General features: G+C 43.7%; 1 protein-coding gene across 2 annotated transcripts in view; it reads right to left on the bottom strand.

The window, feature by feature from the left end:
* Positions 1-14,583, bottom strand: part of DNAH8 (dynein axonemal heavy chain 8) — a 390,116-nt gene that overhangs the window by 328,548 nt on the left and 46,985 nt on the right. For both annotated transcript variants that reach the window (XM_053305243.1, XM_053305251.1), the window contains 5 exons: positions 10,190-10,309; positions 7,919-8,054; positions 7,581-7,768; positions 5,358-5,438; positions 3,377-3,493 (listed from right to left, as the gene is read on the bottom strand). In XM_053305243.1, coding sequence (XP_053161218.1) covers positions 3,377-3,493; positions 5,358-5,438; positions 7,581-7,768; positions 7,919-8,054; positions 10,190-10,309 — 642 coding nt within the window. The remainder of the gene's footprint in view (positions 1-3,376; positions 3,494-5,357; positions 5,439-7,580; positions 7,769-7,918; positions 8,055-10,189; positions 10,310-14,583) is intronic.

Genomic DNA, 14,583 nt, shown 5'->3' with positions numbered 1-14,583 from the left:
CTTTGCCATCATATTATATACAGGATCCTTTAGATCCAATACCGGCAACTTAACTTCTAGGCCCAAAGCCTCTGCCATCTCGCGTAGCTGCGCATGGTAAGCCTTGAGCTCCTCCGAGGGAGAGATCGAAGTCCCCGGAGCCACCTCCTCAGGTGGGTCTGGCTCCCTGGGCTCATGCAAACTCCCCCCATCAGTGTCAGATAAGTACGAAGTGTCTGTGTCACTGTTTCTGCTGCTTACAGCCTCATGGGCCGAAACACAACTAGCATTAGGAACAACGCCAGAACGCGCTGCTGACATCGCCTCCTGAGGATGTATAGTCTCTGGACGATTTGTCAATGCTGGTTCACTTGGGGGTAACCTGGAAGCCAATGTACATTGCTGTGCAAGGGACTGTTGAGCCTTCCAAATCTTATACTCAGCATAATCTGGCGGGTAAATCACTTCAGGGTTGTGCTGGAAACCACAGGTATGAGTAATGCGGTTTACATCCAATGATGTTGCTGTAGATGCATCAGTAGAACGTGCCAGAACCGGGACCGGTCGAGGTAAATTCTGATGCTCCACCACAGGAGTCATCAGTTGCCTAATTGGGCTTGTGGCCGCTGAAATAAGTTGTGCGGTCTCTTGAGGGCGAATAGGCGCTCTCAACGGAGAAGTGGACGGAGTTCTAGGAACCTCAGTTGCCGTCAGCTGATCCACAGCAAAACCATGAAACGTGGAGGCCGACGGCGTGCCCTCACTAGAGTCCAATAAAGCCAGCAATGAAGTCCGTGCCCTTGGTATTGCAGGCTGCTCTTCCATCCCGGTTTCACCAAAGTCCAAATAGTCCTCCAGTCGATAACCGCCTCTTGGCGTTGCCGGGGAATGAATCGGGGTCGGCGCTGGTGCTAAGTCAGCCGCAACTCGACGTCGAACCGCAGTCTGGAATGCACTCGGTGTCGAAGTACACTGTCCAGTTGCTGCAATCATAGCTTCTTGTGCTGCTGAGGTCGGCAAGTCCGGTACAGCCGGTATCGAGTCGAACACCGTCGTCGATAACGACGGTCCCGTCAACGTTGACTGGGTCGTCTTTGACACCATCAATGTCTGTTCCTTCTGCGGTACCGGAGCATGCGTCTTCCTCGACGCTGATCTCGACGTCGAAGGAGAGCCCTCTGATGATGAAGAACTCTGCAGCACCCAGGGCAACAGAGTAACCTTCAGAGTAGTATCCCACTCCTCCGAATCACCTTGCAAATCTGTGGGCGAAGGAGTCTTACTATGGATCCATGTTTTCTTGGATCTCTTTCTCGGCGGCGAGGATGAGCAATCCTCGTCAGTGGAGGAATAACGTGCTTTCTTATGTTTGCGACGCTTCTTCTTCTCTACACTACCAGGTGTCTTAAACTCCTGATCCACTGTGGCTTTAGACTGCGAAGAGGCAGAGTCCACAACAGGAGGAACCGCATCCGATGCCACAGTAGCGATCGACACCGGCCTCGACGTCGAAGGTCCCGACACCGGCCTCGGTGTCGGGGGTCGAAGAGCGTCTTCATAAAGTGCCGCCCTCAATCGCAGTGCTCGATTTTTCAAAGTTTGTTTCGAAAAAGAGCAACAGATTTTGCAATTTCCCGGGTTGTGCTGCTCACCCAGATAAAGTAGACAGGCATCATGCGTATCAGTAGTCGGCAACTTCGCTTTACAGTTAGTACAGCGTTTGAAAGTTGTTTTAACTGCCGCTTTAGACGCCATAGCGCCCAAGCGCTACACGGCCAAGAATAATGTCCTAATCAATTAACTTGCGGGGAAATCCAAACTCGTAGTCGAAAAACAGTCCAAATCCAAAACCAAGCAATGATCCAATTCCGTTCCAGTCGTACCGTGAAAATCAATCAAGTATCCGAGGAGCAATCGTTCCGAGGTTTAGACGCAATGGTGGTCTAAAAGAAACTGAGGAAGACACGCCCCAACTGCCTGTTTTAGCGAAGGCACGATCACGTGCAGGGCGGTTGGGGGCGTCGCGAGGAGCTAGTCAATCGGTCTGCGAGGTCCCTGCGCAGGCGCAGAACCCATTCTTTATGAATGCAACGGATCACTATCCAGATCCGCTGGTGATGAGAGCCACCTGTACCTTCCTTTGCACTAGTCTCAATGGAGAATGAACTTTTGCAAAAATTGAAATTGGAAGATATAGTCCATGATTTTGCTAACAAAAAGAGTCACAAAGTTAATGTTTAATGTACATTTACTGAAGTCAGACCTAATATCATTAAACGTAATTCAGTTATCCAACGGTCTACATTGTACTATTTTGTTGTGCTGTTAAAGATTTTTTCCCCTTATTTTTTGAGTCATCTGATAATTTTAGGGGCCTAAAACATTTTTGTAGGCCCTTGGAAGCTTCGTAGGTCCTAGGCATTGTGCCTAATGTATAATCCAGCCCTGTTTCCAGCAATGGATATTGGGAGTAGGGCAGATGGTGGTGGCTGCCCCCCGACCCACTGTCACTCTGTGGGAGCACCAATAAAGATTCACTCCATGTATGAGTACTTCTTGCTGTGTTTAAAAAGGAGGGGACAGAGTGGAAGAGGAAGTGGGGAGTAGGAGGGAAGAGGAAAGTAGTGGGCTAAATCAACTCTCTGGCTCTAAATAGAAGCCCTTGAGTCCTTTGGTGAGGGGAAATCCCAATCAAGGAACTCCCATGTCATGTCTAATATAGCCCTAAGATTTCACATTAGGGAGGGAGAAAAGTGATTTGATGCAACACCCCCTTTCTATATATCACTTTCTTGTTTGAAGATAGGCTAGGGGACAGGAAATACCTTGTGAGCTTTTACATACAAACTTCCATGCACTTTAAAAAATCCATAAATATTGTTACATTGTTTGCATAATATTTTCACAAAACTGTTTCCTCTGAATTACCATCAGTGTTTGTCTAATTTTATATTTGGTCACCTGAGTATGGAGAACTTCTTCCTTCCACAAAACCAAGAACAATACTCTGGGGTTTCTTTACAATTATGCTTATTCGTGACTAACTTTCTAGGGATAAAACTCATTAATTCCAAGTGCTTTATGAGGGTTATAGCTATATTTATCTCTATCTGTAGGACTTTGCAGATGCAAAAAGATTTTTCTATATAGCCTTTGACTTACCCCCTTCCCTTAATCTTGATTCCTAACTGCAACCAACCGATAAGTATGTGTAACTGCATATGCTCACATTTGTCCCTCTCTAGGTTTGTCTCTCCCTGCACCCACTGTTATTTCCCCCCATTAGTTTAAATGGCAAGCTCCTTGGAGGTGGGGTCTATCTATTTTTGCTGTGGTGCTGTAAGGCACAGGATAAGCAACAATAACCTATTGAACATGCAATGGAAAGCATGTTTACCTTTTTTAAAAGTTGATTAAACATTTTCATAACTTCATCAACATCTTGAAAGAAGCTGTCTAAAGTCAAAGATGACCAGGTTAGAATTGTAAGCCCTTGCCTCAGCACAGATTCAACCTAAAGAAAAGAGATGAGGATAGGAAAAATAAACATTTATTGAGTTTAAAGCACATAGCCCATCATGTCTACCAAATGACTAGACTCAATCTATCTTCATTTAGCATCACATCATGGATTATATTTTTATGCGCTGGCAGCAATGCCAGTAAGGAGCTTATTACCTCCCTCGTCACCCCCACCCAGCCGCCCCTTACTGTGCCAAACCAGTTTGCCTGAACTGGGCCTGGTTTGGTTTGATCATGGACCGAACCGGCCCTGGTTCGGTCCACGATCAAACTTCCAAACTGGCCCCGGTTCAAGGTGAACTGGTTCAGCATGAACCATTCATGCACACACCTGCTCGGGGGTACCTATGGAGCTCCTGACTACTAGCTTCCCCATTCACTGCTATACTGAGGACAGCTCTGTATGAACATTCCTATTGTGCTCATGGAGCTGTTCTCAGCACTGCAATGAATGAAGAAGCCCTTGTAGGCATGGGAACTTCATCTACATTTTTTAAAGCACAAATTCATGCAAAGAGTTTTTTAATTTGGGCAAATTGATTTATTTGGAGTAGTGATGTGCACGAACTGAGATTCGTGCAGGCCAAACTGATTCGGTGCTCTGAGGCACCCCCGGTGGCAGGGGGGAGCAGCAAGCAGCACCTTTAAAAGAGACTACAGCAGGTCTTTTACCTGCTCTTCGCTGCTCCATGCAGCTTCCTGCTCCGGTGGGCACACCCCCCAAACTATGTGTGGTGATGGTGCAGCAGCACTGACATGCAAATGGCCTCCACGCATGCGCGAATGCCATTTGCATGGTCAGCAATACCTGATGATGAATGGTGGTTTTTTTTGCTGATGATGCAAATGGTGTCTGCACATGCATGGAAGTCATGTGCATGCCACTGCTGCATCGCCACCATGCACCATGTACCGCCACCATGCACAGGAAGCTGCATGGAGTGCTGAAGAGCAGGTAAGGACCTGCTTACTCCCTTTTAAAGGTGCCGCTTCCTGTCCCCTCCCCCCAGGGGATGCTTCGAAGCACTGACCCGGTTCGAAGCACTGACCTCGCCTGAACAGGCTTTGTCGCAAAACCTGTGCACAAACATCAGTTCATGCACATACCTAATTTGAAGGATGGTAATAATCACAGCCATGGAAAGCTAGAGGCAATGCAACATCCTGATGAATCCTATCCTACAATAAGACTCATTGAAGGCTTGAACAACATGGGCCAGTGCTTCACGAGATGTGCCAGTACTGTGGATGCAATCAACAAACTCAGCACCAGCACTCATGGAGAGGTGAATTTTGACTAATCCCCTCCTTTCCCCAGTAGTAGTCTGGGAAATATATATGTTCTTGGTGGTCACTCAGCCCTAAGGTACATATTTAAAGAGCCCCTGGTGGCGCAGTGGTAAAACTGCCGCCCTGTAACCAGAAGGTTACAAGTTCGATCCTGACCAGGGGCTCAAGGTTGACTCAGCCTTCCATCCTTCCGAGGTCGGTAAAATGAGTACCCAGAATGTTGGGGGCAATATGCTAAATCATTGTAAACCGCTTAGAGAGCTCCGCTTAGAGAGCTCCGGCTATAGAGCGGTATATAAATGTAAGTGCTAAGTGCTATTTTGGGTGATACAGTGGACTTTGCTGGAAGGGAGGGTCATTTAAATTCCATCCTGCATGCTTACACCAGTGCCACATTAGTCTGGAACACTCGTCCACATCTAACAAAGCACCAACCATCACTCAGGATGTCAGCCACAGATGATAAATGATGTAGATCCAACTGGATCAAATTTTTTTAAAAGCATACCCCGTCTCACGTACCCAAACTGAGTGAAATTTATCGGAATTAAATTGCATGTGCTTACCTTCTTCATTTTTGGTGCCATCAAATTTACAAACACAGTTGGCACTTCTTGACACAAATTTTCATAACACTGCAGCATATTCTGTAAATAAAAATGAATATCCAATATCTTTGTGACATGCAAATGGCGAGAAATTAAATTAAATTAAAATTAAATTAAATTAAATTAAAGAGAAATTAAAATGTTCAGGAAAATATCCCCCTTTCCCCAACAAAGAATATGTATATGTATGAAGGCATTCAAAGAAAAATTGTGTTAGGCATATATCTTAAGTTAGTCTAAGTATAAAGTTTGGTCTCACTGAAAGAAGAATCCACATTGTTAGGATACTTCTTCAGCAGACAGAAACCTAAGATAGGTACACACATAATCAAAGACAACTTGATTGTTAGAAGCCTCCGCAAATGGGATCTTTCCTTTCACATTTAATATTTGGAATATGTCAGTCAGTCAGTCTTTATTAAGGTCTTTGACCAATATCAAAACATCTAAAACCGACGTAAAATTTAAACATAGCCATATTGATTACATATCTGTACACTGGATCTAACCGTTAGTGAGCAGAGCGTGTGGAACTTGTACTGCAGAACAGAATTTTGCAAGTGTGTGTGTGTGACAGATAGATTTGCATCTAACAAATATTTCACATAGAATTTGTCCAATCGTCCTGGCAAGTTATGTAAAAGGATCAATTAACCTTCGCCTAAGAGCTATATAAAAGCCACCTAATGGCGCAGTGGGGAAATGACTTTACTAGCAAGCCAGAGGTTTCCAGTTCAAATCCCTGCTGGTATGTTTCCCAGACCTATATTGGGCAGCAGTGATATTGGAAGATGCTGAAAGGCATGGGAACATAGGAAGCTGCCATATACTGATCCAGACCATTGGTCTATCTAGCTCAGTATTGTCTTCACAGACTGGCAGTGGCTTCTCCAAGGTTGCATCATCTCATACTGCGCAGGAGATGGCAATGGTAAACCCTCCTGTATTCTATCAATGACAACCTCAGGGCTCTGTGGTTGCCAGGAGTAGACACCAACTCGACAGCACACTTCCTATGTTCCTAAAGTATTGTAGCAGAGTGCCAAGGAAAGCTAACACTCCAGTTACATAATGTGGAGTTTAGTTGTTGTAGCTATAGAAGCATGCATGGAGATCACTGTAGAGTCTAAATTACTTAACTAGTTTATTGGTGAAATACATTTGGATAGGAAAGACCTAATCCAATCTACTAGCTACATAATGAATAGGTAAGGAGAGAGAGAGATGTTTCCACCTTCTCTCTAGGAGGAAAGGAAGAGGACTGACTCACCTCAGGAAGTACCTGGGGAGTCAAAGCAGGGATCATAGAGTAGAGGAAAGCAGGGACATGTAAGAGGACCTTCACTAACTCCCTCTATTCCCAATTCCCCTAGTGGTCATTAGGATAGTCGGTGCAAAAGGCTGGTTTCATTTGAACTCCATCTCCAACAGTGAACCACCTCAGGCAATACTGTACTGGAAGAGCACGATACAAAATACTTAAATCAATAAATAATAGTAAACTTGTTGACCCCATGCCCATCAATTTGGTGGCTAAAAAGGGCTGCCCAGAAACTAAAGGAAAGTTCCTGAACATGGAGGGAAATCCCCAGGTATGCAATTGTTTGTTTGTTTGTTTGTTTGTTTCAACATTAACCCCCTCAAGAGGGTGACCCCCCCCCCCCAAAATGAAATGAGAACTGTGCATGTATCCTCTCAAGCAGTGGTGGAGAGAAGAGTGCATGCCTGAGCTCAATCATAATGGCAGTAGATACAGCAGAGGTGGCAACGACCTCTGTAAGGAGTGGGGTGAGGAGCCTCACAAGGAAGGAAGGAAGTTGGAAGAGTGAGTACTTTAAAATACCAAGGAAGACCATAAAGGCACACACAGAGTGGGAAATCAGGGCAGGGAGGAAGGAATAGTTGGAGACTGACAGCTTGCAAATACAAAGAGAAAAGGTGTAGAAAATTTAAAAAGAACGTACGTGAGCACACAGAGTGGGGCTGTAGAGCAGACTGTGGAAGCAGCAGTGAACAATTTTGCCACCTCAATGCCTTCTTTAAACAAGGAATCCACTACAGCATTTTTTTAAAACCTTCCATTAAGATGGAATCCACTGCAGGTCCTATTTGCATTTATATGATACTGAAGTCGAATCAAAGAATTGTTTTAAAAATCAATTGTAGTAATTCTTTACCTACCTCTAGACATAATTTGTTTGTCTTAACCTGACTTTCAATCTTAACTATCCTCTTCGCCTGCTCTGGCACTTCTAATCCCATCTTTATCATACATTTTGTCTCTCGAACAATTTCTAAAATTCTGGGGTCAAAATTAACCAAGAGTTTTCCAGTTTCAGGATGACGTACCAAAAGTGTAACTTGCAATGCTGCAATTAAATGCAAAATAAATAAATAAATAATAACACTATCAAATCCAAAAGTCGATTTTGTTCTGTTATATACATCTGGGATATTGCCCAAAGAAAAGTTGGCAATGCAAAGGTACTGTAATATTTATTGTGGATCAAGCTACTCACCATACTGCAGCTGTAAAATTTCCTTCATCCAAGCTGTGTGATAGAGTATCTCAAATTCCACCAATACATAGGAAATTCTGTTGTATAGTCGTACGATTGCTTTACCTTCTGTACTTGCCAAGATATCTGAATTTTTCTATTATAATATTTGTAGTTAAAGATACATATATTTTAAAAGTAAGAAAAATATTGCTTCCTTTCATTAAAATAAAATTGTGTTCAGAAAAAATTATATCTCCTCATACTTCATGTATGATCTTGCATAATAATAATTTTTAAACAACATTTCAAGATTACACAGATACTAATAATCCACACCAAGGCTTCCTCAGTGTAATTTCAAACATGGGTATGATTCAGATTTTATAAACTAGGATCCAAAATCATATAAACACATGGAGGAGAAATGCATGAACAGCCAAGACTTTGTTCATTGTTTTCTTTCCAGCAGTTCCCACTACTGAAGAGATAAGCAACTTCTTAAATTGAACAGTAGCTTAACTCCTTGGCAGTGCGGAAATGCCGCAGGGAAACCTGACAAAACTTAGCTAAATGTGTGTTTCAACCCTCCATTCACATATCACCGCTTTGGATCCTGGCCAAAGGCTCAAAGAAAGCTAGCATACTACAACTATGCTAACTAGCAGTACCAATAACCAATAATAAGAAGAATGTGATGTAACCCTCAAGAGTAAAGCACCACCTTTCTGTACTAAGAAGTAGGGATGTGCACAGACCATGGAGGCGCGATCCAACGCTGGGGGGGGGTGTTGCTTACGGGGTTGGGCGGGGGGGTTGTACTTAAGGGCGGGGGGGTTGTACTTACCCTCTCGCCACTTCCCCCCCTTCAGCGCTCCATTTTCAAGTATAATCTTCGGGGTGGCAGCGGTCCTCCCTGCTGCCCTTGCTCCCTTGTTGTCTGCAAAATGCGGAAGTAACTCCCGCGCCTGCGCGCATATGTCACAGTTATGTGTGTGACGCGCACAGCAGCAGGCGCATGCGCAGAAGTTACTTCCGCATTTTGCAGACAACAAGGGGGCAGGGGCGGCAGGGAGGACTGCTGCCGCCCCAAAGATTTTACTTGAAAATGGAGCACCGGAGGGGGGAAAGCGGTGGGAGGGGGTAAGTACAACCCCCCCGCCCTTAAAGCAACACACACACCCCAGCGATGGTCCATCGGACCACAGGACCAGCGAACTGGTTCGCAGGACTCCAACATGGCCTGCGAACAGGTTCGTGCACATCCCTACTAAGAAGTTTGCTTCCTCCTCAACTTTCTAAACATTCATGCACAACACTATTGGGAGTGAGAAATAACTCCAGGTAAAATATTCATTCACAATATAGCATTTCCACCAATTGCCCTGATTCCAGGGTGATATTTTACTGAAACGCATCTTAAAACAGATAAAGGTTGTTCTCATGAGCAGCTTCACCCAGGCTAGGGAAGCCCAGCCTGAGTTAGGCTGCTTGTGTGCAGCGCTGGGATCCGCATGGATCCAGGTGCGGCCCACTCACCTAACCCCACTTGGAAGCTCGGCCAATAGCCAGCCTGGGTTTGTATGTGTGAGCAGACACAGAGACAGGCACCTAGGGTGCCCATCTGACGTGGGAATCCCCCAAGACATCACACTCATCGCACAGTGCCTTGTGGGTTAGCCAGAGGCTTGGAAAACGAGTCTCAGCACAACTCGTGTGCGCGTGCCATTGACATAATCCACGATAGTCGGGGGAGGCAGGTAAGCTGGATTGTGCCTCCCCCCTCCCCAATATTCACACATGTTCGTGTGAATATCCTTAGTGTGTCATAAAATGCATGTTAATGTTTCCCAGAGATAAAAGTCTCTGCAGTAAAATAAAGATACAGACCAGCTTCTTAGGGTTTTCTGGACATCAGCATCCATTCTAAGTTTAGGGACAGCAACATGTACCTTTCAGGGACAGTCACCATTAATATGTATCAGGAAATTATCAAAATCCTCTTCATTTTAATATGCATTGGATACTAGGGATATTGCTTTCAAAATCAACCAACCAGCACCACCTACAGACTCTTCTGCATTACTGCATCAAATTCACATCCAGCACTAACTTCTACAAGATTTAGGAAAATAGGATAACCAGGTCGCCAGTAGTCGACACCGACTTGACGGCAGAACAGATACAGATACAGATTGTTTTCACTGGATGCAGTTCAAAGAGGCAAGATTATCTGATTTTTTTTATTATTTACATAATCTGTCCCTTTCAGGTAGATAATGATAAACTTACATAAAAATAGTTGATTGGCTCACTTATGCGCCTGAAGAGCTGCCTCACCCACAGTATTTTCCCCGCAACTGGGGGCATGTTTCGAGCCAGGGGAGGATCATCTTTTTGAGCCTGATAAAGCTATAATAAAGTAAAGAAAGCTTAAAATATGCTTTCTACTAACACTTCAGCTAAATGACACACCTCCATAAGCAGCTGGACTACACATGAAGGTGTGGCATTAAACTACAGATTAGTGCTCTAAGAATAATCATATATGCTCCAGCTGAAAAGTGGAATTTTTTTTTTTAAGAAGAATAAAAAAATACATGATTTTCCACAATTAAATGAGTGGCAAGCACAGGAAATATTACAAAGAAAACAATGAATTTGTGATAATTTACATGCTAATACTCATGCACAACATGAATTAGTGATGCCACATTTCCTAAACTGTTTTCAAATTACAGATTATCTTTAAAACACATAAGATTGCATTAGTCCTCCTCACATGCATCTGCTGCTTTTCTTTTTTAGAATCCTTTTAATTTTCAGCAGCCCAAACTCTAACCCAACATTTTCAAAGAAATATAGCAGAATTACAATCTACCCTACTCCACAAAACATGCTTCACATATCTGCCTCTTCTATTGTATTAACTATTTAAGATCTATATTTATTAGATCCCTTCTAATAACTATTTTAGATCTAGATCTAGTTTTAAACCTATTTTAGGTTTGGTTGCTTTCAGGCAACCAAATAATTTTTAGCCAATTAGCCATTTGGTTTTAACCACTGTTTTCAGTTAATAGATCAATTAAATTTAAATGAGTGTACACAATACCAGAACCTCAATATAGGTGCCTTTCTAAGATACTGGAGGAAATGTGTAGAAGTAACTTACAATTTAATAAACAAAAGCGACCTCTCATTATTAGGCATTTTTGAATGTGTCACTTTTTTTTTTAAGATGCACCTTCGCTGTAGCTACTGAAGTGGAGGGTAGTACATCTGATGAATTTCTCTCTGCCCTGGAGATTTTTTTTATTTATACCAGAATAAATTAAAACCTACCATTAATCAATACACTGTTATCTATAGCAAAATATAAGTTTACCAAAATCAAAACGATCCTCCCCATCTCTGGCTATTTTTAAAAAACGTTTGAAAACCCATTTTTTACCCAAGCCTTCTCAGGTTTTAAATTTAAAAGTACTGTTAATTTTTTGGTTTTTAAATACTGTATTGTTTTAACTTTTATACGTGTTATATGTTTAAATGTTTTAACTTTTATATGTGTTTTAATTTAATCTTGGAGAAAACTGATTATCTAGACCCATTTCAAACTGGCTTTAGAGTGGGCAATAGGATTGAGAAGGCCTTTGTTGGTCTGATAAATGACCTTCACCAGGGAATTGACAGAGGGAGTGTGACTCTGCTAGTTCTTTTTGATCTCTCAGTCAGATGCGGGGGGGGGCGTGTCTGGGGCCATGCTTGCGGCCCCTGATTGGTAGTGGGCTGGGTTCTTTGAACCCATTCGCCCAATGGTGGCTCTGCCCCTGAGCACAATCCAAGTCCAGGGGCAGCAACGGAGAAGGCCCGTTCCCGAGTAGCTGTCAAATGTGTTGGTGGCAACCACAGACGAACCTCTCCAGATGATCTTAACAGGTGGTGGGGCTCATGGTGAAGAAGACATTCTCTTAAATACTCAGGGCCTAAGCTGTTTAGGGCTTTATAGGTAGTAACTAGCACCTTGTATTTTGCCTGGAAATGTATCAGAAGCCAGTATAGTTCTTTCAACACAGGAGTAATATGGTCTCTTCTAGATGACCCAGAGACCAACCTGGCCACCGCGTTCTGAACCAACTGTAGTTTCCAGACTATGTACAAAGGCAGCCCCACATGGAGCACACTGCAGTAATCCAGCTTAGAGGTTACCAGCATATGTACCACTGTTCTGAGGTCATTCATCTCAAGAAATGGACACAGCTGGCGTATCAGAAGAAGTTGATAAAAAGCACCTCTGGCCACCTCCTCTCAACCTGAGACACCAGGGAGAGGTTCGGATCCAGAAGCACTTTAACCACAAAATCACTTTAAATCACGAGTAGTTGGCAGGGTCAGCAAGAGGAATGAGTGGACTGAACCTCTGAACACCCACAATTTGCAGGAAACACCCTCCCACACACCAAAATCACTAAAATATCTCACCAAACCGTGGAAACTCAGGTTGCAGTTGGCGAGACCAGTCACAATTTCCCAGTCGCAGATACTGAAAAACGTGATTGGAAAAACCGCCATTGGTGAGAGATGACTGTATTCCATATTTGCACCAGAGTGTCGACAGAATCACTAGCAGAGCCAACTGCATACCCTTCCAAGGCTTCTTGGAATCCTATTGGATCCAATAACCTTCTCAGATGGACAAACCTAATGGGCCCTTCACACCTGCACAGGTGGTTGCAAGTCCTGCCTTAACCAGATGGTGATCCATCCATAGGAACATAGGAAACTGCCATATACTAAGTCAGACCATTGGTCTATCTAGCTCAGTATTGTCTTCACAGACTGGCAGCAGCTTCTCCAAGGTTGCAGGCAGGAATCTCTCTCAGCCCTATCTTGAAGAAGCCAGGGAGGGAACTTGAAACCTTCTGCTCTTCCCAAAGCGGCTTCATCCTCTGAGGGGAATATCTTGCAGTGAAATGACAGGAGCCCCAGGGAACACCACCCTGATCACAGCAAAAGACCAAATCAAGTGTGTGACCAGCATTATGCCAATTGGGATAGGCCCTGTTTTGATGCTGTGGTGCCTCTGGTGCCTCAGTGCAATCACCACACATAGACAGCAAAATGTGACATCAAATCTGCCTTTTGTTTACTGCCAGTACACCCTGTTGATTTTGATCTACTGGTCTTTCATTTTGTGGGGGCAGTACAACTTTGACAAAGCCCTCCCTATGGGCTGATAGATTTCATGTTCAGCATCTGAGCATTTCAGCAGTGAATTGGGCCCACAAGAAAGTTAAAATTTGTTAACTTTGGCCAAGTGAATTGGCCAAGATCCTTCTTGGAGAAGGCGCATGGTGATCCACCAACAAGAACTTTGGTTTCCCCATCCTTAGTTATTTTGAAGGGATGGGATTCACCTTTCCCAGGAAAGGGGTCAGGCTGGCCTTTGGTCAAGGATCTCTGTGGTTCTTTATGAGCACCTTCATGATGGGTCAGGAGCACAATATTAAAAACACCTTGTGGTGTGGGAAGCTGGAAGGCAGGGTTGCAAAGGGGACATGGAAGAGTTATGCCAATAACGTTATGCAGGTTAGAGTGAAAGAAAAGCTGGTTTAATCTGTAAAGCTGAAGTTGAGGCTTTTGGATTACATTATTGGTTAGGAGTTTACAGGGAGAGCGAGGTCAACCCACAGACCTATTGGGCCTGGGTGTTCCTATACCTTACTTAATCAGAGGGCCCTGGGTAGCCCAGCCACACACTGGCACAGTTGGGCTCCTATGGCAACATTATCTATACATGACCTCCTTCTCTGCCTTCCAGCTATCCTGATACTCACTTGATGTCTCTGTTTTACTTTTGTTGTTGTTGTTAATAAACTATTTGCCTGTGCCCTCTTATCCAAGTATAGTTGCCAGTCTCTTTCATTGTTCTCATTGCAAACATTTGGATATTATTTTGTGATTGTTCATTGTCTAGTGTTTTATCATTCCAGTTTTGAATAAAACTTTTGAAAGAATTTATCATCCAGCCATTTTACTTCCCTAACCCTTACTAAATTGGTCACTGACAAGAGATGTCCATCCCAAATTTTTGATAGTGGAGACAATATAGTTGATGAATTAATATTTCTTCAATTTGTATTTAATGGCCATATTTGCATGTAACATGGCACTGTGGATCCAAGGGACCAATGATTCGGCTTCCTACCCCCACTCTCCAGTCTGAATTTGGATGTAAAAGAAAGCAGGTTCTGTGCAGTCAGGGAGACTGAAGAGAGTAGGGAAAACTGGTTGTGTGGACTTCCTTCTTGCATGAAGGACAGCCCACACAACCAATCACAGATGGAGAGAGGGAGGAGCTTCCTCCCTCAATTCCGGTTACAGAGAACACAGCCTGCAGTTCCACATTCACATGTAATTCACACAGGCTGCGTGCAACCTCGGATTGGGCTGGTGAAACTCACTACAACTAGAGGGTACAAACTGGACTTTGGAGAGTGAAACCTTGGGTCATTCTTTGTGCAGAACCAGAGTTCTGATGGGATGTCCTGCATTTGGATGTTTGCAAACCTCTGGCCTCTTCAACTCTGGTTTTGTGTTACATGCGAATGCGGCCATAGTTACCCTGCCAGCTGTAAGCAAATGCACAATTAACTCTCTGTCTTCTAAAAATACCTAAACCACCT

This window comes from Hemicordylus capensis, chromosome 1 (genome assembly GCF_027244095.1).
Source record: "Hemicordylus capensis ecotype Gifberg chromosome 1, rHemCap1.1.pri, whole genome shotgun sequence".
Taxonomy (NCBI): Eukaryota; Metazoa; Chordata; class Lepidosauria; order Squamata; family Cordylidae; genus Hemicordylus; species Hemicordylus capensis.
This window is presented reverse-complemented; position numbering and strand designations above follow the sequence as displayed.